Source organism: Balaenoptera physalus, assembly GCF_965194825.1.
Source record: "Balaenoptera physalus genome assembly, chromosome: 2".
In the NCBI taxonomy this organism is placed as follows: domain Eukaryota; kingdom Metazoa; phylum Chordata; class Mammalia; order Artiodactyla; family Balaenopteridae; genus Balaenoptera; species Balaenoptera physalus.
Genome location: NC_138883.1, coordinates 156,130,174 through 156,156,992, shown reverse-complemented (window position 1 = coordinate 156,156,992; position 26,819 = coordinate 156,130,174). Strand labels below are relative to the sequence as shown.

The 26,819-nt window shown below is 41.3% G+C and overlaps 1 protein-coding gene across 1 annotated transcript in view; it reads right to left on the bottom strand.

Moving 5' to 3' along the window:
* Positions 1–1,733: 1,733 nt before the first annotated feature.
* Positions 1,734–26,819, bottom strand: part of ITIH2 (inter-alpha-trypsin inhibitor heavy chain 2) — a 42,878-nt gene continuing 17,792 nt past the window's right edge. The window contains exons 10-21 of the mRNA XM_082450560.1: positions 24,688–24,856; positions 23,600–23,725; positions 22,023–22,204; positions 20,958–21,143; positions 20,445–20,584; positions 18,457–18,626; positions 16,789–16,926; positions 11,622–11,735; positions 10,981–11,179; positions 10,249–10,421; positions 8,888–8,999; positions 1,734–6,924 (exon numbers count right to left, since the gene is read on the bottom strand). Coding sequence (XP_082306686.1) covers positions 6,777–6,924; positions 8,888–8,999; positions 10,249–10,421; positions 10,981–11,179; positions 11,622–11,735; positions 16,789–16,926; positions 18,457–18,626; positions 20,445–20,584; positions 20,958–21,143; positions 22,023–22,204; positions 23,600–23,725; positions 24,688–24,856 — 1,857 coding nt within the window. The 3' untranslated portion in view covers positions 1,734–6,776. The remainder of the gene's footprint in view (positions 6,925–8,887; positions 9,000–10,248; positions 10,422–10,980; positions 11,180–11,621; positions 11,736–16,788; positions 16,927–18,456; positions 18,627–20,444; positions 20,585–20,957; positions 21,144–22,022; positions 22,205–23,599; positions 23,726–24,687; positions 24,857–26,819) is intronic.

Below are 26,819 nucleotides of genomic sequence, written 5' to 3'. Positions count from 1 at the left end.
GATCACTGTCTCATTCCTTTTCATTGAACAATTATCCATCATATGGGTATACCACATTTTTAAAAAACTATTCATCAGTTGCTGGATTTGGTTTGTTTCCGCTTTGAGGCAATTATGAATAATGCTGCTGTGAACATTCGTGTACAAGATTTTGTGTGAACGTACGTTTTCAGATCTTAGGATTGGAGTCAGAGTCATACCGTAACTTACTCATGTTGTACCATGTTTAACATTTGAAGAGCTGCCAGGCTGTGTTCCAAAGTGGCCACACCATTTTATAGTCCCACCAGCAATGGTGAGCTATCCATTTTTAAATAAGTAGGGCAGCATATTATGAAGGGATACAAAAGACAGGAAACCCACCTCACAGTTGCTTATGGAAAAAAAAAAAAAAGGAAGCTTATAGTTCATATAAGTGCGAAGGAGCAGACCCTCGATTCAAGTGAGATTCAGGGTGCAAGCAGTCCAGATTCAGGGCTGGGTCCCTGTTATCTCTGGCTTCTGTGTTGGGTTCATTCGCAGGTACTTTTCAAAACAGCAAGATGACTGCCAGCGTCTCCAGCCTCCAGGTTTACATCTTACCCTTCTGTCACAGTTCCAGCAAAAAACCTGGGATTGAGTCTTACGGATCCACACCGGGACAGATCATTCCAAGTAAAAGGATTGGAATACTACCGACTGGCCAGACTTGGATTGTATTCCAACCCGTGGGCCATCCCTCTTGAACCCCACCCTTAGGGGAGGGGTGATAAATCTCTTAACAGAAGGCGGGAGAATATTTGCTGGTGAACAGAGACAGAGGAGGCAGCGAAAGAAATAGTAATAGGATGATGTCAGTAGCTTTACAGAAAATGTTCTGGGATGAATTAAAGCGTTTCCGAAATAGCTGGACAGCATGGTACTGGGGAAAGGAGCTGGGTTTTGGAGTTGGGCAGACTTTAGGTTGAATTTTGGCTGTTCTATTCACTAGCTAAGTCATCTCAGGAAAGTTAATGTTCTTGAATTTCAATGCTTTTAATGTATAAATTGTCAAAAATAGTGTGTCCCGGCAGGGTTGTTGTGAGAACTACAGAAAATGCATATGGGGTGTCAGACGTAAAGCCCAGCACTTAGTAGGTGTTTGATAAACGGAGGTAAGCAGTAGTGTCAGTAGATGAGGGCGAGCGTTTGTGACCTGAGGAATTTCCATAAGGGGAATGGTTCTCCCTGATTATAGTGGAGAAATGAAACATGACAAATTTCATAGGCTTCCCCCAAATCTGTAAGTTTGGAATCAACTCAGTGGTTTTCTTCTTAGAAAACCATGTTTCATCCCTACCGCCCACGTTTAATTCTTTTCTCCAGCATCTTCCTGAAATTATCACAGAATAAAATAAAATAGCATTATTGAAGGTCAACTTAATTGAAAAAGTCTGAAGCACAAAAATATGATGCTAGACTGTAGAACCTTTTTTCCTCTAAGTTTTTAGAGGCCAATATGGTTATGTTAAGCAGAGTGACTGCAGACACCTAAAATCAAGTCTTATGTAGACTTTTTTCTCTATTTTCTTTTCTTTCTTTCTTTTTATTTTTTTGGCCAAGCCACACGGCTTGCAGGATCTTAGTTCCCTGACCAGGGATTGAACCCGGGCCCCCTGCAGTAGAAGCGCAGAGGCCTAACCACTGGACCGCCAGGGAATTCCCTGACTTTTTTATTTCTTTTTAAAGCATCGTAAGCTATTCTTTTTTAAAAAAAAAAAAAATAGACTTTATTTTTTAGAGCAATTTTACGTTCACTGCAAAATTAAGCAGAACGTGTAGAGATTTCCCACGTGCCCCCTGCCCCCCGAGCCACAGCCCCCCTACCATCAGCATCCCCACCAGATGGTGCATCTGTTATAACTGGTGACCCTGCATGGACACATCCTCACCCAGCGTCCGTAGCTGACGTCAGGGTTCACGCTTGGGATTGTACGTTCTATGGGCTTGGACTAATTTATAATGAAATATATTCACCATTATGGTGTCATGCAAAATAGGTTCATCAGTCTAAACGCCCACCTGCTCAGCCCCCCTCCCCTGCCTGCCTCCATCAACCACTGATCTTTTTACTGTCTACATAGTTTTGCCTTCCCCAGAATGTCTGATAGTTAGTTGGACTCATACAGTATGTAGCCTTTTCAGACTGGCTTCTTTTCCTTGGTAATATGCATCTGTTTCCTCCAGGCGTCTTCTCGTGGCTTGATGGCTCTTTTTTTTTTAAAGTGCTGAATAATACCACCTTATCTGTATATACCACAGTGTATTTATCCATTCACCTACTGAGGGACATCTTCGTTGCTTCCAAGTTTTGTTAACTATGAATAAAGCTGCTATAAACCTACGTGTGTAGATTTTTGTGTAGGCCTAAGTGTTCAGCTCATTTGGGGAAATACCAAGGAGCGTGGTTCCTGGATTGAATGGTAAGATTGACTTCCAAAGTGGCTGTTCTATTCTGTATTCCCACAAGCAGTGCATGAGAGTTCCTGTTGCTCCACATCCTCGCCAGCGTTTAGTATTGTCTTGATTTTGGCATTCTAATAGGTGTGTAGTAGTAGCTCATTGTCTTAATTTGCAATCCCTAATGACATATGATGTTGAGCATCTTTCCATATGTTTATTTGCCATCTGTATATCGTGTCTATTCAAGTCTTTTGCCATTTTTAAATTGGGTCATTCACTTCCTTACTGTTGAGTTTTAAGAGTTCTTTGTATATTTTGGATGATTGATAGTCTTAGATAATGTCTTTTGCAAATATTTTCTCTCAGTCTGTGGCTTCTCAGTTTTTGTAAAGCTATTCTTTTTCACCAGCTTGCTTGAGGTCATATCAAACTATTGGCATTGATATCTTAGGAAACCAAATTCCTTGAGTTTTCTTCATTAAGAATGCCGTCAGATCCCATTGCCTTATTTGCTCTTTTTCCCCTTGTGTACTTCTAACTGCCTATCAGTTTTTGCTGACACGTTTGAGTGAATTTATTCAACAAACATTTACTAAAGCGCCTCCCATAAGTAAACGATTGCAGGAGGTGCTGGAGATAAAAGGGTGAGAAGCAGGTGTAGGCCCAAGATGGGTGTCGTGTAGGAATTGAAATGTTCAGTGAATTGATATTCATTTGATATTCAAATGAAATGATTAGCCGATAAAGAGAAATTAGCTATTTTGGAGTAGCTATTAAAAACCCGCCCTGGGACTTCCCTGGCGGTCCAGTGGTGAAGTCTCTGCGCTCCCAATGCAGGGGGCCCAGGTTCCATCCCTGGTCAGGGATTTAGATCCCACATGCTGCAACTAAGACCTGGTGCAGCCAAAAAAAAAACAAAAAAAAAAATACCCGCCCTGACTTCGACGTACCGCAGTGAGAGACCTTTACTGTTACCCGTATATACCTCAGTTCCCACTCTGGTGAAATGGGATCCCAGGATTAGAATATGGCTCAGCCTTCGTTGTAAGTTCGTCATTAGGTTGACTGAAGTGACCCCAGAAACGTTAACTGGGTAATTGAATCACTATGCCATTAAAAGGAAGCATCCTTGATTTTTCTTTCTCTCACATGGATATTTCAGAAAAAGTCACCCATGTAGACTTTGCCAGTGTGAAAAAGTGTTGTTTTTTTTTTGTTTGTTTGGCCATGCCTCATGCTTGCTGCTTGTGGGATCTTACTTTCCTGACCAGGGTTCGAACCCAGACCACGGCTGCTGAGCCCTAACCACTGGACTGCCAGGGAATTCCCTGAAAAAGTGTTAAGAAAGGAATAAGACTACTAAATTATTACAGCATATAAGCATTTTTATGTATCTAGGCAGCCAGGTAATTTCTACTTTCATCTTACTAGGTCTTTGGAGTCTTACATCTCTTTCGATTGGGATAAGGCTGAAGAGAAGATGCTCCTCCTTATGGTATTAAATGATCCTTTAAAGCAAGTAGAATGATTTGCATAAGACCTCATACCATTAGGTACTAAAATAACTGCTGATTCATAGTTCATTTTTACTACACATAGAGACACTCTCTAATTCCCTTTTTTTTACTTATTTCTTTGGATTGCCAATTTTCCAACTCTAAGAAGCCTTGTTTAATTTTCAGGTATTTAAAAACACAAACAAACAAACTTAGGACAGAAGTATGATCTGAATGCAGTCTTGTTTCTCAAACAAAGGCTCTTATTTTCCTGACAGTTCTGACAATAAGACATACATATCTAACCGGTTTAATGGTAACTGTTTAGATTGATACTTACAAAAAGCTTTGACGATAGGCTACTTTTGTCTTAAAGAGGAATATGTTTGACAAATACCAGCCCTGTAATACCCCAGCTTTATACAAAATTAAATATTGATCAATTACCAATGGGTTCCAAGGTGCTTCAACAAATAAACATAGATAATTGTCAACTTGTTTTTCTTCATCACTGAGAGCATAATACTTTCAGAACTAATCAAGAGGTAGACAGTGGAATAGTTCCTTCTTTTCCAATGATTCCCATTGATTTGGTTTCTTCATTTGAAATTCAAAATTGATTATTCACTTATAGTTCAAAATTAATTATATAGAGAAGGCAATTTTCTGGTCTCAAGAGGGACACATGTGAACAGTATTAATAAGGTTATTTTTACAGGAAATGAATCTTAAAACACCAGCTATTAATAAAAGATTTGATAATTTGAATAACATGGGTTTGATTTTAAATCTAGTTCTTTTGCTAGGACTATGTTGCCCAGTACTCTGCATGTAAATTTGCACCCCAAGATTTTCATCATTATTTTTAAAACTACTGAGCACATGTAAAATACTAGGAATAGAACTAACCTTATATAGCTAAAGGTAGCAGTTTTAAGGTCAAAATTTTTTACAAAGTAACCAGTATAAGAACCCACTTTTGAAGTTTGTGTTGAATATTAGCATTTTAAGATTAGTATTTTTGAAATAGGGATAGAAAAGATGTAATAGACTTTTTAAAAAATCATAGGTGCCATAGGTGACCAATTTTTATAGAAGAATGAAACTAAAAGGCAATGCTATTTACCTCTTCAGCACTGAGGTTATCTTGAAATTATAGAAATAATCACGTTTAATATTTTGCAATTACGTCAAAAGATGATCACTTGCTTTCTCAAATATTGGTTGGGTATGTCCAAAAAGAGGTAGTTTTGTCTACTTTCTGAAATGAAAAATGGTTTTTACCAAATTATGGAGAGAAAGCTTCATAAAAATGTACCTTAAAAAATTTTTTTAAGTGCAATTTCATCACTTTGGCCTTTGAACATATATCCATTTTCAGAATAGATTTAAAGGAAAGTTATAAACAAACGAAAGCAAAGAATGATAATGGATCAGACTTGCACCAGCCTCCATAATCACGTAAGCCAATTCCTTATAATAGATCTCTTCATATATATACCATTGACCCCCGAACAACGTGGGTTTGAACTGCATGGGACCACTTGTACGTGGATTTTTAAAAAACAAATATAGCACCTGTTGTTTCATTTTACAGATCTTTAAAATTAAGTATGGGGAAAAGTTTGTGTTTAATTAGAGATCACAGTATGTGGAATCAAAAAACTAGGGTTTGAGGACTTCCCTGGTGGTTCAGTGGTTAAGAATCCACGTGCCAATGCAGGGGACACGGGTCCGAGACCTGGTCCAGGAAGATCCCACATGCCACAGAGCAACTAAGCCCATGCACCACAACTACTGAGCCTGCGCTCTAGGGCCTGTGAGCCGCAACTACTGAGCCCACGTGCCACAACTGCTGAAGCCTACGCGTCTAGAGCCTGTGCTCTGCAACAAGAGAAGCCACCATAATGAGAAGTCCGCGCACCGCAACCAAGAGTAGCCCCTGCTCACCGCAACTAGAGAAAGCCCGTGAGCAGCAACAAAGACCCAACACGGCCAAAAATAAAAAATATAAATAAAAAATAAATTTATAAAAAAACAAACAAAAAAACTAGGGTTTGAGTCCTGATCTGTTCTATACTGTTTCAGTTTCCTGCTCTTGGGTGAGTCTTCTATCAATTCCTTTGTCTTTGAGACAGAGATAAAAGTTTGTTGATTTTCGACTGTGTGGGATTTTGGCAGCCCTAAGCCCCACATTGTTCAAGGGCCAACTGTATATGTGTGTACGTTTATATATGTGTGTATATATGATGTAGCCATCCTACTAGTTCTCTTTCTCAGGAGAACCCTGACTAATACAGGCTTCTTGGACTAAAAAGTGTCTCTGAGGCCAACACTAAGGAGGGAATTTTGGCAAAGCATCATGGGCATCATAGGTACCTTGGCAAGGTTATCCCTACAGAGGGTGACAGGGCTTTATATACATATATATGTAACTACAAAACAATTAAGTGACTTCCCCTGTTCTTATTCCAAGTTCACCAAATAACCTCATAATTGAATTTCCCATGTAACTGACAACCTAATAATGTATTCAGTTGCAAGGTTGAGGACCTGACACTGAAAACAGTGAAGTCCTTACTGTAAATGCCAAACCCAGGACTCCGTCTGGACGGCAGCTTGACTCACCAATGCAGCCCTCTTCTGCACGACCTCGATTAACACACCTTCCCATCTGAAAACGCAACAACATCCTAAAACTTCTTTGCAAAGAATTTATTTTCTTCAGGTGTGTTAACAGGTTTTATAAACCACCATGATATCTGGTTAGTTTTTAATTATTCAAACTCAAGAATGACTACAAAGGTGGCAGGAAAAAAATGTATATTTATACATAGAATTTCCCCAACTATAAACTTTTCAAGGCCATTTGAGAAAGCTGTAGAGCTGAGGCACAAAGTAATCCTTGTAATGTCCGTCGATGAAGCCTTTCCCACTGTTGTGCACAAACCAACAAGGAACGTCGGTCCCAAACACTCTGTCTGTCCGGTAGTCCTTCTGGAGGCCTCTGCAAGGAGAACGATGGGCGTGGTTAGGACACAGACTGGGGCGTGGCCAGCTTGTGTATCCAGAAAGAAGACACACTCTCCCTCTCTGTTTTCTGCCCGCTTCTAGCACCGTATCTGCTAACACCCCTGTGCCCCATCCCCATTCCCCAAGTCTTCCCCAAGTCATACAAAGCACCAGAGTCTGGGGCTTGGTTTAGAAAGACAGACAATAAGCAGTGTGTCCTTAGAAATTCAAATAACCTGTCTAGAGATTGACCAATATGGACTTTTCCAGGAAGGTAAAGAGTGCAAATTAACTTTCCTTTTTTATTTTTTCCCTGCCGCCTTAGCGGAGGGGAGGCCCATGTATTCAGAGGCAGTCCTCTTTCTGGACATGGGGAAAGGGACAAGGGGGCAGTGGGAACTGGCTGGGGGCTGTGTCCTCAAGGTTGCCTAGGGCTGGTATAGTCTCCAAATTAGCACAGAGCAAGGAAGAAGCTGCCAGATTTAGCAAATAACAACGCAGGATGCCAGTTAAATTTGAATTTCAGATAAACACCACTCATGTTTCAGCAGAAGTTATGTCCCAAGTATCTGAAATTCACACTTTCCTGGGTGTCTTGTGTTTATCTGGTTGAGGCTGGAAGAGGATGCAGCCATGGTGCTCTCTGGGGATCTGAGGCTACTGCAGGGAGGCTGCGGGGCAGAAATGGGAAGAAGGTGGAAACAAAGCTCCAGCTCGCAGGTTCCCTGCAGGATGAATCTGAGGTGCCTCTCACCTTGACTGCGGGGGTGACTGTTCTACTTAGGGGCGATGCCGGCTGTTCCTGAGACATTCATGTCTTTCGTTTTAAGGGTAAAGAAGTTATACGGTATATTGCCATTAATGAGCTTTAAAACATACATCTTTGCGCGTGGCCCACGGGTCGAGTTAGTTTCTGCTGTGCATCACGAGGTGCTGGCAGTAGATGAAAATGGGGCCCAGCCTTCACCTTTGTTCATTAGCATAGAGTAGATGTGTGTTTACCAACCTCAGATAACTTGTTATTACTGTGATCAACTGTGCTCAGCGTTGCTTCTACGAAACACGCTTACTGACGCCCAGTGGTAACTCACTGATCTCTGGTAAACCCGTACTAGTTGAGTAGTGTACTCACTAAGAGCCCATTGTTTCAGTTCACAAATCTATTTCTGTGGTAATTTTATTTTACTGTTGTAATTCTATGGTTTAATGATTATTGTAATTTTATGGCTTAATTGTTGTAATTTTATGGTTTAATGAAGTACATGGAAGCCAATGACATCCGTGTGCCAAGAGTCATTTCTCATCGAGCAAAGTTGGCTGCTTTGTAAAAACTCTAAAAAGGCCCCGAATTCTTTAATATGATACCAAATTAGGCCTGGGTGAGACAACTGTAAAAGACTGGGAAAAATGAAAAAGACTTATAAAAATTTTACACTCAGGATGCTTTACAGGTATCTATGTTCTCCCTTCAAACTGAAGCATATGGATCCGGTTTGTGTAAGAAAAGCTACACCAAGACGTATTCAGTAGATTCAAACACAAACATGCATTCAGTGGATAAATACTCAAAAAGAAAGCTCTAGGCTTACGTAAAAATCTACACATTCTTTCGCTAGCACTAAGGCGTGTAGATATTTTTATGATTTCTTCCTCTGATCTGCTTTTTCAATTATCCAGCTTGTGGCCATATGGCTTCTAAGGTACGAAGGTGAGAATAGTAGATTAATTAATCTTGGCATTTGATGGTACGTACTTATGTACCTTGTCATTTTTTGCATTTCGGATGAACTCTCTGCAGTGTCCTTACGCCAATGCCATGTATGTGTCTCTTCCTGGTGAATTGTTTAGTGTGACACAGGTAAAGCTTGAAATGGCTTTTCTTGTTCTTCTATTTGGCCGAGTGAGTCCAATCCTAACAGGAGCCCTTTTTGTTCCTGTAGTATGCATCCAAGACATACCTGGTGACAATCAGCTTTTGTCCCTTCACGTCCATGTTTGCCTCTGGCTTCTCAGGGTCCTTTCCTGGTCGCTCATTGAAGATATGTATCTTTGGCTCATACATGAACTGGCCTATGAAACAAAGTCCAAACGTTTATTTACATGTAACTCAAGGGAAGACAGAAGGACAGCCTGGTCATGTGATCCAAGCTGCATTTTGGTCCCCCCATCTAGACTTTCTGGGGTAGGCAGATGTATTGAGAGGAAAAGGATGCAGATAGGGATGGGTTCTTCCTGAGGGCAAATCCATGCTGCTCACCCCATGGTCATTTGACATATGAGTCTGATCGACTGGACCCTAAGTAAAATCGAACACCCTGATGGTGGGGGTAAAGGTCAGCACCTGAGAGTACAGCTCAAATCTAGAAACACGTTTGGTTTGTGATGTTATACAGTATACTTAAATTGCCACCGTTCTTTAAAAAGGAGGGAAGGTTGACCTGGACGCCCTGCTTGTTATCACAGACTTCCTAAACCAGTTCACTTCTCTTCAGTGAGAAAAAAATCTTCAGCACAAAACTTACAATGTATCCATCCCTTCTCTTAATTTGCCCAGTATGTGATGAAATCCCAGCCCTGGGAAACTTTGTCTGGAGCAGCAAATAGTCCCAGCTATAGCATTACGAGTTGCCCTGCACTGCTGTGTTGGGTTGTAGGAATCATGTTTTTTATTCTCTGTATATTATGATGTTTTGACATCTTAAAAACTCCGTATGGCTGGGGAGAGACTGCGCCTCCCTGGGAAAGCCAATTTTGAAAGAGAGCAAAGGACTCAGTCGGGAGCATGGCGGGGATCTGCAAACGAACCAAGCCAGAGCCGGACCTCCTCTCTCTGGCCTGGGAGTCCCAGAAGGAATCATTCCAGGGCCAGGTGCCGGGCAAGGAAAGACCACCCTGTAGCCCAATGCCCACTGAAATTATTAAGCTAGCCAACCCCAAACTATCCTGCTCTGTCCTGTCTTTGCCACAGAAACCCCAATAAAGGCTCTGGCCTGGGCCTACCTCTTGCTTCTGCTTCTGGTTCCTGACCCAAACCTGGCCTCCCCATGGCCCTGTATGGTGAGATGTGTCTCATGTTTCTATGGAAACCGTGAGCAACAGTAAATGTTACACTCTCTCAGCGACACTGACCTCTGCGTGTGCCACTCAGGCACCTTCATAAATTAAGACCAGGGCACAGAGTGTGGGTCCTCCCTGAACCCTTGAGTCCATACCTGTCACTTTCCCACATTCTAACCAAATGTTCTAACCTTGAGCCAAAGTTGCTCAAGACCTAGGGTGGTCAGTCCCACACCTGCCAGATGGTCCACGGACACTTTACCTATCAACCCGTGTACATGAGGAGAAAACTTGTTTGTGGGGGGGATGTAGATCCCCAAAAAGTCGACATTGATCGGATGCTTCTTCCAAACGCGATGAAGTAAAACAGAGAAGGACATCTCTTTATCCAGGGCGATAGTCACAGTTTTCTCTTTCTTCACCGAGACAAGCACCCTGGTGGGAAGTCAAAAAGGAATTAACGATTCCAGAACACACTCGTTTTAGAATGTCATTCCTCTCCCACCCCTAATATGACTTCACTCTGCCCCGTACAATCCCCCCAGTTTTCTAAGAGCCTTACAACATTTTGGCCACAGAATGCTGATTTATCTCCCAGCGCTGAAATTCTGTCAATGTATATACCTTTCCGTATCAACAATGAACAGATACTAATGGGAAGATATCACTCACAGGACAAAATCATAGTGTTTCTGAGCACTCTGACACACTGGGCTGGATTTCAGTTGATGGATTCATTCACATGTCCAACATGTACTTATTGAGTACTTACTGTATGCCAGGCGCCAGGCTAGCACTGAGACACACTGTGACCAAAACACACAGACTCTACTGCCAGGAGCAGGGCAGAAAGTAACAAAATTTTTTCTGAACCTTGACTTCTTCACATTTAAAATGATGATTTTGAATTTTATGTTTGTGTCACGCATGTCTGGATTTGTTGATGTAGTCACGTGTCAAGGATACACCTGACTTCGGATGTAACTGTACTTGCCTCTGGTTAAGGACGTGGGCCGTGTCGGACCAGGACAAGACGGATGTTCGAGAGCCCCTGCTCAGGGAGATGGTCTCGGTGCTGATTTCTATTTTCATGCCCTCACGTTGGAAATAAAATCCCAGTTTCCCAAAATAGGTGCTTAGTTTTTCATTCTTGGGCTTCTTGGCACCAATGAGCTGTCCATTGACCAAAATCCCTGCAAGGAAAAAAAATGCTTTTTTCTCTCTTGTGCGCTCATTTTCTTTCTTTATTTTTATTTTTTTTGCACATATGGGCACCATAATTCAAATTTATAAAACTTGACAGTATGGGAAAATTCTTTTTTTATTTAGCTTCAGGATCTACATAACATTTTTTTCCTCTGTAATTCTCATTTTATAACTATTTTATTATGGTTTAAATTAATCATATCACAACAAGTTCTGCTAGTTCATACTCAGAGTATTTTATCTATAATAGTTCAAATAGTTAGGAATATATTTATAATTCATTTCTCGCTATCAGAGTTTGAAAAGAGTAGTTTGAAATATATATATAAGATTTTATTAAGGTAGGAAAGAAAGAAATCCCAGGTAGTGACAGTGAAGAATGACCATGATCTAGTAGTCTAATTCTAATATAATATCTTTTTATTTTACCTAATTCTGGATCAGAAACAAGGTTGAGGATTTTTCCAGGTTCTGAGTCAATATTGAAACAAATATTCTTTTGGCTTTTTGGTAGGTAGATGATGAAGTGTGGGTCATTTTCAACTGGAAAATATACAAAGAAAATGAAAACAAACAAAATCATAGAAAGGAAGGTTAATTTGAACAGTATTTTATTCCTGAACATCTTTAATTTCACAACAACAAATGTTTGTTGTGCTCCTACTATATGCTAGGTACTGTTCTAGGCACCAGGGACCCAGTGGTCCAAGCGCTGTCCCTTCCTCATGGAGCTGCCATCAGAGTTCTAGGTTATGTTACAAATATAGTGTATACTCGTTTTGTAGCTATCACATATATTCTAGGCTAGAGAGAAAAAAATGAATACGAAAGACATAAGGAATAAGAAACACAAGCATACACACTATATATATAATATATACTACAAATGCACTACATATGTGTATATACAGTGACTGTGTGTATAGATAGGTAAAATACCTGTATTTTTAAGTAGTCATACACAGTGCATAAAAATAAAAAAGACATAATATTACCTTTTGGCATACAGATTAATATTGATCAATTCCAAGAGCAATGAAGGATCAAGCTATTCCCAAGAAAGTACTCCTTTGTTACTAGACACCATTATTCTGGCTGATCTTTTTTGTTTGTTTGTTTACCCATTCAACAAATATTTGGTAAGAAAAAAACCCAAACTATGTGCAAAACTCTGAATTAGGCAACGCTTGGTGTAGCTATAAATAAGTCATGGTCTTTACCTTCAAGAGAGAAACAATTTAATGAAGGAGTGACAAAGACTCTCTCCTGGGACTAACTCTACTCAGGCTTCCCTGAACTCTTCAAGTTTGACCTCAACTTTTGGACTTCCATGTTCCTCTCTGCATTGTCTAATTTTAGCAAAAATCCTACTAAGTAGGTTTAGCTAGAATCCCCCGCCCTCCAAATCTGATCACCCTTGGTTCCTCCTCCCCCCACCATCCTCAAGTGAGGTCTGATTACCTGGCCTGCCTTCAGCAAGAATCCTGTTAGGTTAGTTTAACCAGAACCCCCCACTTCCACTGATGTTTCGTCTTAGTAATCTTCCATTTACTGACCCCAGCCTGGTTTTTGTCTGTAAATTCCCACTTTTCCATGGTGTGTTCAGAGTTGAGTCTAATCTCCCTCCTGCACTGCAATACCCCAGTGCAGTGGTCCCTACACCCATCATGAATAAATTGTTCCTTACCGTGCTTTAACAAATGTCATGAATAATTTTTTCCTTTAACAGAATATCATTTTTTCTTTCATGAAAGCAGACACAACCACTAATGTGAGATGGACTAAAGTATATGATTGAAAAATGGCCCAAGCACACTACTCTGGGAATGAAGATGGAAGGATGATCAATTCCACCCAGGCAAGCGGAGAAAGGCTTTATAAAAGGGTTGGCTTTTGAACTAAGTCCTGAAGGTAGGAAAACACAGGTAGATAAAAGACACAGGAGAGAGATATTTTATTCTGAGTGGACAGAATGAGGAAAGGCATGGAGGGAGAGAAGTTGATGATTTGTTAAGAAAGTAACTCAAGATGACTAGAGGATGGGTTTTTGCGAAGTCTTAGATAAGACTAAGAATGTAGGTCGTAGGGAACCGTGGACCACCAGGCCACAGAACGGACCTTTATTCTGTTGGGGAGCTATTGAAGGTTTTGGAGAAAAATGTGATATGATTTGACCCTCATTTTAGGAAATTTACTGGTCACAGTATGAATTAAGGATCAGAAAGTAGACACAGGAAGATCATTTAGCAGCTAAGGCAGCAGTAATTCAAGCAAGAAATGTTAAATGCAAAACCCAGCATGGCGGGCGAATGGGTTTGGCGAGAGAGGGGAAATTCAAGAGTCATCTGGTAGAATCCACAGTATCTGGTAACCGAGTGGAGAGGAGTCATTTAGCACTTCCAGGCTTCTAGCCTCAGAATTGAAGAAACTGAAGAGGAAGGTTTGACTTAAGACCTGCAGTGGCTGTGTTTTCCAGAATAAAATTGGAAGAGTGGGCTACCATCCAGTGAGAGGTCGCTGTTTTCGAGATGCTATCACAAAGCTCTTTGCAAATATTAACTAATTCTCACCGCAGTCCTGCAGAGGACAGGTGACCTGCCCGAGGTCACATCACAGAGTTAATAAGTGGCAGAGTTATGACGCAAAGCCACGCCATCTGATTACATGCCCATTCTCCCAGCCATCCTGATATGCTCCTTCAGGTGTGTGTTTGGGAACTCGAAAAGGAGGATAAACTCATCCAGAACTGGAACAAAATCTTGTACTTCTTTGCACCCCTCACACCACCAAGCTCATGCTCTGTAGTCAATAAATACTTGGTTAATTGATTTTGTGTAGGAGCTGGGCATGCGAGGGCATCATTAAAACACGCAACAAAGGTTCCCAGCTCTTTGTTTTTTTTAATCAAAAAAATCATTTTATTATGATAGCCTCTTCTTTCCTCTACACAAATAGGGTGTTTTGATATAACCTGGCTTGAAGGAAATTGCTTTCATTAAAGATAATGATGGGTTTTGCCATTTTGATGAACCTAAATCCCATCCATCAGACCTTTTGGTGAGCAGCAGTGAATCAGTACTGCCGTAATGAGTTGATAGACGTCTACCAGAAACAAAGGATCATACTGAAGTTAGTCTGTGCAGCCTTCCATTCTGATCAGGTTGGAGGGAGATTGAGGACCTGGGGTTAATGGGTGTAAGACTAGCCAGCATTTACTGAGCTTCTCCTAGGAACCAGGAACCTACTTTAGAACGACCTTGCAGGTTATTATCATACCCATTTTGAAGGTGGGCTGAGACCTATAGATGTTTCAGTGTCCAGGCCAAGGTCATGGGGGCAGAGTTTGACCCCAGAACTGTCTGACTCTCAAGACCCTGTCCTTTTGGTTGCCTCATACAGCAGAGACAAGAAACTCGGAGCAAGCACTGCATTCTTACTGAGAAGAACACTTCAAAATAAATTGGCTCGGGCTCTACATGTTTCTATGAAAGTTTTATTTTGCAAAGGAACAGTTTAAGTGACTCATGAACTTGTCACTGCAATCAGGTCTTGCTCTCAGAAGCCACTCGTTGGAAACACATAGTGAAAATGGCTGTTGTGCAAGCACAGCAACCTTGGACACATAGATTCCCTCCTCATGTGCCACTTTATGAGGCTGTCACTTCTGAGAGTCACGTGCAGAGCCCTTCACCAAAGCTCCATAGTTGGAGGTGATGTGGGAGGGGAGTGGAGGGACCTCTGTCTAAAGCATCACCACCAATGAAAGCGTGAATAAGATCACTTTGGGCCTACAAATAACAATTTCAGAGCTAAGTCGTAGAGGTGGGATGTTTTAAAATATCTCTATCAAGATACTTATTAAAGATATTTAAAGATATCATAAATATCGACTCAAAAGTCCTTGTTGTGTTCTCTCTGTTATAATTCGATGTCGGGTGAGTGGTAGGTGTACAGTCCTGAGAAATCAGTTCTGAGGATTTCTGAATAGAAGAGTCTTACATTCCAAGCAGTCTAGAAAAGCAGCACATTTCTAAGAAGCTACACCAGAAGCTACTCTGATATTTAAACTGCAAACCACCTGAGTTAAGCTGGTACTTTGGAACTTCCAAGAGGGAGAGGGATGTGCTCCTTCTTTGAATGTTTAAATTTACTCCTAAGTAAAAGGCAGAAAAGGGGCACAAGCTTTCTACATGGGACCAGCCAATGGGTAGGCAGTGGAAATCCCTTTCACTGAAAGGCATAGTGCAGACCAGGAACAGGAGAGAAGATAGTTTCCTATTTCCCCCAGGCAGCTCCTCTCTCTGGTTGAGAAATAAGATCCTGCAGAGGTTGACAACCAGAAGGCAAAGAAAGAATCTGCACAAGGAAGCCAGCTGCAGCTGCCAGGACTCTCACGAGGAAATTTGTTTTCCTGGCTTTCACACGATTGCATCTGCTACCCATGCCTGCCACTGAGACCACTGGTAGAAAGATTTTTAAATGCTGAGCAAAACTAGGATTTTCAAATACGCTGTTGATTAAAATCAAGTAAGCAAATTAACAAACAACCCCACAAAATAATGTATGATAATGCAGTTATATAGGAAACAACATTCAAGTATTTTTGATTATAAAATTGATAATAATAACACCTATTTAGGGACTTTCCTGGTGGCCCAGTGGTTAAGACTCTGCGATTTCACTGGAGGGGGCACAGGTTTGATCCCTGGTCGGGGGAACTAAGATCCCACATGTTGCATGGTGCGGCCAAAAACAAACAAACAAAACACCTATTTATTGAGTGACTATAACATGCCAGCTCTTTAAAGATGGTTACACATTTAATCGACAGCTATGTAAGTAGCTTACATCATGATACTTATGTACTTACAGCTACGTAAGTATCATGATGCCTGTTTTCAAAATGAAGGAAGTGAAGTGCAGAAATGTTAAGTAACTTAAGTTCAAATGAGTGTCATGAACAATCTCCAAAGAAGATGTCCTTTCCATTGATACCCACTGGCCCTCCCCACACGAGAGGTGCATCTCTTCCATCCCAGAGGGTTTGCCTTGTACAGTTGGAAATGGGGTGCTATGGAATGCGTTGTCCCCCCCAAATTCGTATGTTGAAGCTGTAACCACCAACATGATGGTGTTTAGAGGTGGGGCCTTGGGAGCTGATGAAGGTTAGACAAGGTCATGAGGGTGAGACCCTTATGATGGGATTTGTGCCCTTATAAAAGAGACACTGGAGAGCCTGCCCTCTATCTCTCTCTCCAGTGCATACACAAAGGGGCCATGTGAACACACAGGAAGACAGGTGCTGCCTACAAACGAAGAAAATGAAATGTACCTTGCTGGCACCTTGATCTTGGACTTCCCAGCCTCCAGAACTGGGAGAAATAAACTTCTGTTGCTTAAACCACCCAGTCTATGGTATTTTGTTTTGGTGGCCCAAGCTGACTAATACACGGGGCCATCTTCTTTCCATGGAAGGTAACGATGCCTATAAAAGGCTCCCAGTTTTACCAGGATTTTTTAAACGTATACAAATGCTCCATGGCATTATGGTCCAATTGAGATCTGGGATGTGGAAGCATTGTGAAAGTTCCCTTACCTCTCATCACGTGTGGAGGAGGGGTTGTCTCAAGCACTGGAGCGCCAACCGCGGGCATTGGGACCATTTGTGTCGGTGAAGGGTTCACCCAAGGTGGGAATGAATTTGGAGCAACTCTGTTGCCATAATACAGGGCACCTGCATAGAAAAAAACTGTATCCATTAGCTTCCGGGTTTACTTTTCCATGGACATTGCTTACAATATCAAGAATCTGTTTTATGCAGACAGACCCCAGAGGTTCTCAGCTACGGTTTTCTCCCATTATTTTTATGCCTGAGTTCTCTATCTTCCAGCTCCTTCTGTCATCATGCTGTGAGGGCCTGCTGTAGGCTTCTCTGCAGAGTCTGGGTCCCGGGCTAGGGTCTGTAGTAGGAGGAACCAGCCCTCGGAGGTTGGGGAAGGACCTTGTGCCTTCACCATAAACTGGGGAGATGAGGTCCAGCCAGACTCTGGACGGCATCTTCTCGGATCTATTCCTATCTACTCACCAAGCGACAATCAAAAAGCAACAAGGATTTACTGTATAACACGATATTCAATATCTTGTAATAACCTATAATGGAAAATAATCTGAAAATACATATATATATATAAAATGGAATCATTTTGCCATACACCTGAAACTAACACCATACTGTAAATCAACTATATTTCAATAAAAAAGAAAAGAAAACAAAACAATCTGAACGATTTAGTTTCCCAACCAACCAATATCCCCTACTGGTTGCAAAAAATTCATTTGGCTTTCTGATATGCAGTCAGCTCCTTGTCTCTGAGAAAAAATGCCAGTTCACCTAGGCATTTTATCCAGGGGATATAAAATCACCTATAAATGCCAGGTCATCTAGCGTGAGTTTCTCCCTGCATAAATTTAGCTGTGAGGCTCCAGGCTATTGTAACTGGAAGTCAGAAGTAAGAGTTTCTTGAAGCCTAGACCACTGTCATAAAGTTGGCATCTCACTTGGACAGAATTAAAAATGCAGAAAACGATCCCTCCGGTGAATGCTGGTCATTCTCAAGATTGTTATAACAGGACCAGTCCCTAAGAAAGGGAGGAAGGAAGAAGATGAGTAAACCAAGCTCTTCTAAATGTGGGCACACATGCCCTTGGGTGTACCTTGGGACATTCCACAAGACACAGAGATCATGGATAGCTTTTATGGCAATTTTGAGCTTCTTAGGTTCCATATATATTTTTCCCAAGAAAACCCCTTTCTCCTAGTTTAGAAATGGAAGGCACACCTTTTCCTGCCTGCCTCACCAAAAACCTCCCGGGAACTAAGTGTCCATTTGAAAATCGGTGTAGTGCCCCCAAATGGAATAACTCCAATGTCTAGGAAACAAATCTATTTGTAAGTCAGACAGTTTTCAACTCTTTGCTTTCAACAGGATTGGAGTAGGGCCTGACCTGTCATCTGATAGACCATTAAAAATACTTTTTGGAGTACTAGATTCTATATGAGTTTTGTATATGACTTCAAAGAATTTCAGATAAGTGAGTGCCACTGCTATAACCAAGTTCTTTCCATTCCTGTTTACTTTTATGTATGTCAACAAGGCTTATCAGGACTTAGGCTTATAAAAAAATATTGGGTTGGCCAAAAAGTTCATTTGGGTTTTTCCGTAACATCGTATGAAAAATTTCTCCACCAGGTAGGCAGACTCACCTGAACAGCAAGAATGGTCTTGCGGAGGGGAGTCTGCCAGCATGCGTTCATCCCCGGCGTCATTCTCTATCACCATGGATGTGAGGGGGGTCACTATATGGTGATCCAGAGACATCTGCAGGATTGTTTTTGTAATTTTCCTTTTCACAGCAGCTGTAGGAGCCAGGCTCCTGTACTCAGGAAACAGAGACATTGGACAGCATCACTAGATTTAACTCCACCACTTCTGGGTCCAACTGGGACCCTGGGGACCACGAGGGAAAACAGAATTAACTGGCTTCATGGAGCTTAGTATTTTGTCTATCCATGCAGTCCTAAGGAATTTTTAAACAGATTATTATTTTTTTTTAACTGAAGTATAGTTGGTTTAGTGTTCTGTGTGTTAATTACTGCTGTACAGCAAAGTGACTCAGTTATACATATATATACATTCTTTTTCATATTCGTTTCCATGATGGTTTATCCCAGGATACTGAATATAGTTCCCTGTGCTCTACAGTAGGACCTTGTTGTTCAGCAGATGTAATAGCTCACATCTGCTCACCCCAACCTCCCACTCCACCCCTCCCCCGACCCCCTCCCCCTTGGAAACAACAAGTCTACATAAGTTATTTTTGAGAGCAGTTTTAGGTTCACAGCAAAACTGAGCAGAAAGTAGAGCTTTTCCGTATACTCCCTGCCCCTTCCCCACCCGACAACCTCCCCCATTATCAACATCTCCCAGTAGAAGTGGTATATCTGTTACAATCGATACATCTACATCTACACATCACCATCACCCAGGGTTCACTTTTGTGTTGTACATGCTATGGGTTTGGACAAATGTATAATGGCAGGTGTCCATCATGATAGCGTCATACAGAGTAGTTTCACTGCCCTGAGAAATGCCCTGTGCTCTGCCTGTTCATCCTTTCCACCCACTGCTCAATGGCAAACACTGATCCACTTTACAGGGATTCTTTCTTAAAAATCAATATTTAACGTCTGCAGCAATTTGCTATGTACCTTTACATACACCCAGTTGCCTCTGTCAAGATGCAGGGACAGTTCCCACTCACTCTAAAGCCACAGCTTACAATCTTGTGTCTGTTTTATAATCTTACTGACATTAAGGATTTTCTCTCTGAGCACAGTTATACAGCCGTATTTCATTTTTCCCAGCCCCGTGCACACCACCCTGCTCCCTCTTCCTAAGAATCTGATCGAATAGGTGGAGGCGGGCTGGGGAACAGTAATTTTCTTATCCAAACACCCCCCTGTAATTCTGATACATGTGATCAAAGAACCATACATTACTCTAGAAATATAGTTTTAATATTGGAGCATTTAAATATCAGTCAGCTGAGAAGCCAGAGATGAAACAGCTACCTATAGGAAGCCCTTCCTTATGTGATATCAGAATTGCATAAGCGTAAATTTCTCTTTGGACAATAATCTATTTTCAGGAGTAAATGCAAATGAATTCCTGATACCCATAGCAATGAGATGGATGAATCTCATGGGCATCACATTGAGTGAAAGAAGCCAGAAACAAAAAATACAGTTTGTAGCATTATATGAAATTTCGTCATAGACAAAACTAATTGATAGTGACAGATGTCAAAATAGTGATTTCTACTCGAGGTGGGAGGTGGGTGTTGAGTGGAAAGGAGAATGAAGGAGACTTCAGAAATGGAAGAAGTGTTCCGTGTCTGGATCGGGTGCTGATTACGTGGGTGATGTGCGTAAAAATTCATTAAACTGTACCTTTAAAATGAATGCACTTCACATGCTTTATTGTATGCATGTTACATGTCAAGAAAAAAGAAAAAAAGAGTGAACCCAGCTTGAGTTAAAACTGCCTGAAACCAGTGGAAATGAATACTCCAAACCCTGTAATAATTTGCTGCCTTTCTTGGTTCCAAACTCTTTTTTTTTTGTCTATTATGTCAAGTATCCAAGGCAAGTCTTTTGCGTTTGCTAATCCCTGTGGTGTATGGTCTTCTTACCGTTCAGCCAGAAGTTGGTTGATGGTCAGATAGGCCCACAATTTCTTGGTGAAATCAGGATCTGCATGCTTGTCTTTGGATAGAAAATCCTCCAAGCCATCCATCTCGGCCAGGGTTTCCAAGACTAACTCTGCATTAGCCTGGACAATGGAAGGTTCAGTTGAAAGACACCAGTGGGGCAGAATTGTAGTTAATCAATTCGCATTTTCCAAAGGATCTACTGTGAGTGAATCAGGGTAGCAGGCAACTTGAAGGGGAATGCAAAATAATCCAAAAGAATATACAAGAGGAAGTAAGTGCCAACCTCTAGAGTTTGGGATGAAAAAGGTAAGGATTTACACAATAGTTGGGAAGAAGGCACAGATATTCTCAGGCCTTCCCTTTTGCTTTTTGCTTTTATCATACCCACAAGATTCTTGGAATTCAGAGTATCAGCCTGTTAATATACAAGATGTCTCTTGTATACTAAGGGGACAATTAGTATTTTTAGAATAAGCAGATAAGTAGAAGTACCGAAGTTGCAGTGATAATACTCTGTAACTGCTCCAATTTATCAGGGTCAACTTTTCCTGCCACCACGATCTCTGAGCCTCCAAAATAGTTATGGAAACTGTTTTGAGTGACATCTGTTACTGGTGTTTGGGGATAGTTGAACTGAACATTCCGGAGCAAGGGAGTCGAGACCTGGTTGTAGAATTTCTACAATTTATAGAAAAAAACAGAGAAATCATTATTTTCATATCACTTTATAGACCTAAAGCATTTTTCTCTGAGATTCTTCAAGTGCTTAGCAGACATCGCTCAATTTATTCTCCCAGGATCTCTGTGGAAAGCTATGGAAAATTCTCATAGTTATTCAATGAACTGAAACAGAGACGATCAAGGCTTTGTTAAGAATATTACTCTTGATTTAAGAGCCCAGTATATTTTCTTTCTGTTATGACGAGCATGAAAAGCTCAGGGACTCTCACAATAAGTCAGCTGGCTGGATATCCCCAAGTTAGAACCCGTCTCTTACCTGTTCCCAGGTTTAAATATGGTGCCTGCTATTGATAGATGGTACCTGGTACTGACAGAGGGTGGAGTAAAGTATATTCTTCTTCTCCTTCATTTTTTCTTGTCCATTTAGTCAAAATAAACAAGTAATTGATATCCTTTATATTTAAGGAAATGTACAGGCTATAGTTTGATTTGTGTTGCATTATAGAAAGTTGATTCCCAAGATGCCAATGTACTTTAAAGGGAGACCAGTGCCCATGGCGATTAGGAGGACCGACGGCTTAGCAGGACTGGAGAGACACAGGAAGCCGTGATGGTGTCTCCCAAGACCTGTTCAGGGAGTAGGGAACTTGGTATCCATCACCTTACCGCCTCTCATCTCACTGTTACTGCAGGTGTACAAGTGGGGGTGGGGTGCATGAGAAAGGAATAGAACACTTCCCCGATTCTTGTGACCTAATATAGCTGACATAATGACAATTTTTACTTAAATTCAGCCATCTTCTTTTAGGCATCAGATATTGCTAGTTGAATGATTTCAAGTGAAGAAAAAAAAAAAAGAACAGAAAAAAAAGTTACCTTGAGCTGGGCAGAAGTGTCCTGGTTTCCATAAATCCTTTGCGCGATCCCACGGTTTTCGTTGGAGAGTCTCTTCAAAAAATCATAGTCAACATCAAATCCTATCCCCAAACTGAACAAGGAGATGTTTTCTCGTATGTTCTGCTTCACGTTTTTCTGAATTTTTGACAATTTCAATTCCCCTAAAGATGATGACAGGAAGGAAAGGAGTGAGGAGGCAATGCTATCAAGATTTGGGAAAACCCATGGAGGGCAGTTTAGCAAAATTTGTCCAAATTCAAAATGCACCTATGCTTTGACTCAGTCACTCAACTTCTAGGAATTTTCCCTAGAGATGCCCTCATACATGTTGAAATGAAGGACGGGCAGTGGTATATAGCAATGTTATTGGGAACAGCAACATATTAGAAACAACTTAAATGTACACCGATAAAGGAGATGGGTTAAATTATGGTATATTCAAACTGTGAAATACTATGCAGTTATAAAAAAGAACATGGCAACTCTTTATGTGTTTATATTGAATGATCTCAAAGGCACATTTTTAAAGGGGAGAAAAACAAGGTGAAGGTCAGTGTATGCAGGATGCATTTGTATACATGTATATATGTGTGTGTGTATATATTTTCATATATTTGTGTGTACATGTATATACAGTATACAGATACACATAGAATATCTCTGGAAAGATACACAAGAAACTGGTAACCAGTGACTGTCTCCCGGGACAGGAAATGGATGGTTGAGGGTCAGGAGTAAGAAACTGACAATTTTTTAAGCTTATTTCCTTTTTTTCCTTAGGATTTTATTCTAAAATTGAATTTTAAAAGTCATCTGATCCAAGCACTGAATCTACGACACATACACAACGACTGCCATTCTGCCTCGCCCTCCCTCTTTCTAGAACTCTGGTACATTGTCAGGATTGCACCACTGGTTCTCCTTCCACTGAGCTGTGTCAGGCACAGTTAGGTATATCCTTGTCTACAAGACGGACTGCAGCGCAATCTAGCATTCGCTCTCACTGATGCTTGTCCGTGTAAAGACACAAATGAAAATAACAGTATATGTAATAGAAGCAGGGAGATGGCGAGCCATTGTGTGGATAAGAAAACACACAGGATGCATCAGAGAGAAGTAACCTGCCCAGGTGCAGTGAGTACATGGGGGAAATTTGGAGAACAGTGGGAGAACAGGTCACTGCAGACTCAGAGGATACATCCTCAACCCACACACTCCACACACCACCTCACACACCTTACGCTGAGGAAATAAACACACTACACTAGTATGTATCAGCAATCCTCATAGCATATGACTCAAATTCGAATGCAAGTTTCCCCGCATTGTGGAGGGGAAACGGAGGCATTCAAGAGCATCCTGCCCCCAAACGTCTGGGGACTGCTTTAAGTGGAGTGAATGCTTCAGGGTCAAAAGAATCCTTCTTTTAGGAAGCATGGCTTTAAAATGGTTTAGACACTCAGGCAAATGCCATTTGAGTTCCCATTTTGAGCAAATCACGTTCCCAAGCAACGAGAGTAAAAATATTTATCACTAAAAATGTAAATGATACTCGCCTACTGTCGGATCACCATCAGACACCAAAATGATCAGCGAGACCGCGTTGGGGTCCAACAGTCCCAAGTTATTGGCTTCATTCAAAATAAAGATGGCCCGCAGGAGTGCTTCGTTGATATTCGTCCCTGTGAAAGCCATAGAATGTGCTGTTCTGTTACATACTCTTACTTTCCACAGAAACAATCACGTCTTGGGTTCAGGTTCATCTGTCTGGTGACGACTCATGTATAGTTTATTCAGTACCCAAATCATTCGATTGCTTTCCAAATTTTGACCAGGCTGGTCCAGATCCCCCAGTGGAATAAAATATTCACTTTGTAGTAAATGGTTCCCTTAGAGATGAATTAACCCTTTCAAAGCAACAGTCATTTTGTTAACCACCAAACTGAAGTCACCTAATTCAGCCTTGCTGACATACTTGGACACTGTTCCGTAAACAATTATGTGTTATGACATGTGATTTTTTTCTCTCTTTTTAATTGAAGTTTAGTTGATTTACAATGTTGTGCTAATTTCTGCTTTACAGCAAAGTGATTCAGTTATACATACATATACATTCCTTTTTTATATTCTTTTCCATGATGGTTTATCTCAGGATATTGACTATAGTTCCCTGTGCTATACAGTAGGACCTTGTTGTTTATCCATCCTGTATATAATAGTTTGCGTCTGCTAATCCCAAACTCCTCGTCCATCCCTCCCCCACGTCCCTGTCGCCCTTGGTAACCACAAGCCTGTTCTCTATGTCTGTGAGTCTGTTTCTGTTTCATAGATAAGTTCATTTGTGTCATATCTTAGTGATATCATATGGTATTTGTCTTTCTCTTGCTATGCGAGTCATAAGAAGGCTAGTATCACTTACACCCTTTTCTGAGGATGGAATGGTTAAAAATGTGTGTGGGATGGGGTATGGATTATGCTTTCACCACGACCATAGTATTCATTGTTTAATAATAAATGTATTATTTAAAGCAGACCACTGCAGACTGGGCAAAGACCACTGGGGTAGGGAATCGTATTTCTTAAGTGAACCAAGATTTGAATCCTATGGAAGTTTCTCACTGGGCTGTGGGCTAAACCTACTCACCTCCACTGGGCTGGATTTTGTGAATGTAATTCTTGGCATCTGCAATCTGTGTTTTAGTAGCTGGGACTAAATCGTTTCTCCAGGTTCGAACATTGTGGTTGAAATCAACCATGGAGAAATGGTCTTCAGCGCGTAGATCATCCAATATGGTCTTCATCGCTTCCACTGTCTGTTTTGAGAGAGAATAGAGAAGGGTCTTAATACATAAGCTCTAAGCCTTAGATGAAATGAGGAAGACCAATAATTCATCCTAGTCATCTTTCAAGTACTGGCTCAAGCTATAATTTTTCCAGAAAACCATATAAATCCACTTGAGTCAACACAGATCTACCTCTCCTGTATTCTGAACATGTATTGTCTGTATTTTGATACTTAAACTTTTACTGTCTTCTTTTGTCATGCATGACCAGTCTCAGTAGCTTGACTTTAAGTTGAGGATTATGAGCTTCAAGTGTCCCCTCTGTGGTGCCTGAAAATCAAATGTACTTCTCAAGTGCATCTACTCAGCCTTCTCATCCACTACCACGTAATTATCGCTTCCCATCTCCCTCCCCTTCAAACCACCAACACCCGCCTCTCCTGTCTCAGCTGATGACCTGGATTCCTACTTCACTGAGAAATGGAAGCAGTCAGAAGAAAATTTCCACAACTCCCACCGCTATGAAATCCCACCTGCCAGTACGTGTACCCATAAACTTTTCCTTCCCGCCTGGTAATGTAGAAGAACCAGTAGTTGTATTTCCGCCTAATGCAAATCCATCCACCTGTGACCTAGATTGCATTCTCTCTCGTCTACTGAAGGACATGGCTCTAGCAACTGCCCTTTGCCTCTCCTGCATCTTGAATTTCCCTCTGTTGGTACATTTCCATCAACAGAGTAACATGCTATCATTTCTCATTCCTTTAAAAACCTCATAATGTACCCACTTGCCCCATTTCTCAACTTCCCTTTGCAATAAGATTCCTTGAAGGAACTGTCTAAACATACTGTCTCCAAATCTTCTTTTCCTATTCTTTCTGAAACACATTCCATTCAGGTTTTCCCCATCATCCCTCCACTGAAACATCGCTCGTCAAGGTTGTTGTGAAATCCGGTGGACTATTCTCACCTCATCAGACTCAATCTGGGCAGCGTTTGGACCAACTGGTCACATCTCTCTCCTAATATAACTTCCTCGTCTTCTTCCAGAGCCTTGGACACTCTTGGTTTTCTTCTTCTTTCATTGGCTACTTTTTCTTAGTCTTCTTTGCTGGTTCCTCGTCTTCTCCTCAGATAATTCTAATTACTGGAATAGTGTAAGTTTGACTCTTGGTTTTCTTCTCTTATCTACACTTACTCCTTGATGTTTTCACCTGGCCTCATGGCTGTGAATACCTTCTACATACTCGTGGCTCCTAAGTGTCTATCTCAATATCTCACCTCTGAGCACCAGATCTGTAGAGCCAACAGCCTGCTTAACGTGTTCACTTGGGTGTGTAATAGTCATCTCAGACTTCGGTGATGAACTAAGTGCCTGACACATAGTGGGTGCTTAATAAATACTTGTTAAATGAGGGAAGGAAGGAAGGAAGGGAGGGAGGGAGGGGTGAAAAAACTCTTGTATTAGAGCAGTGGTTCTCAACTGAGGGTAATTTTCTCCCCAGGGGATATGTGACAATGTCTGAAGACATTTTCGATTGTCATGACTGGGAGGGTGGGTGCCACTGGCATCTAGTGGATAGAGGCCAGGGATGCTGCTAAACATCTTACAACATATAGCGTGGTCCCCACAGCAAAGGATCAGCCAGCCCGAACTGTCAAAAACACCACTGTGGAGACCCGGGTACCGGGGTAGAAGCACAGTGGGCAGGGCCATGTCTTTTCCGTCTTTTGGATCCTAGAACAGTAGTGAACACTTGGGTGGTCAGAAATGGTTGCTGAATGAATGAATGGTTAGTTGGTGGTTCAAATTGGTTGAATGGATGGATTGATGAATAAAATAAGAAATTTCCTTGTTTGTTTAGAATTGCATCTATACCATTAACCCTGAATAAGCCTATGTTGAACTCTGAACTGGAAGATGTGAGACAGGATGGCCACCCTCAAGGAATTACAGCATAATTAGAAAATATATGCATACAGTGATGTCAAA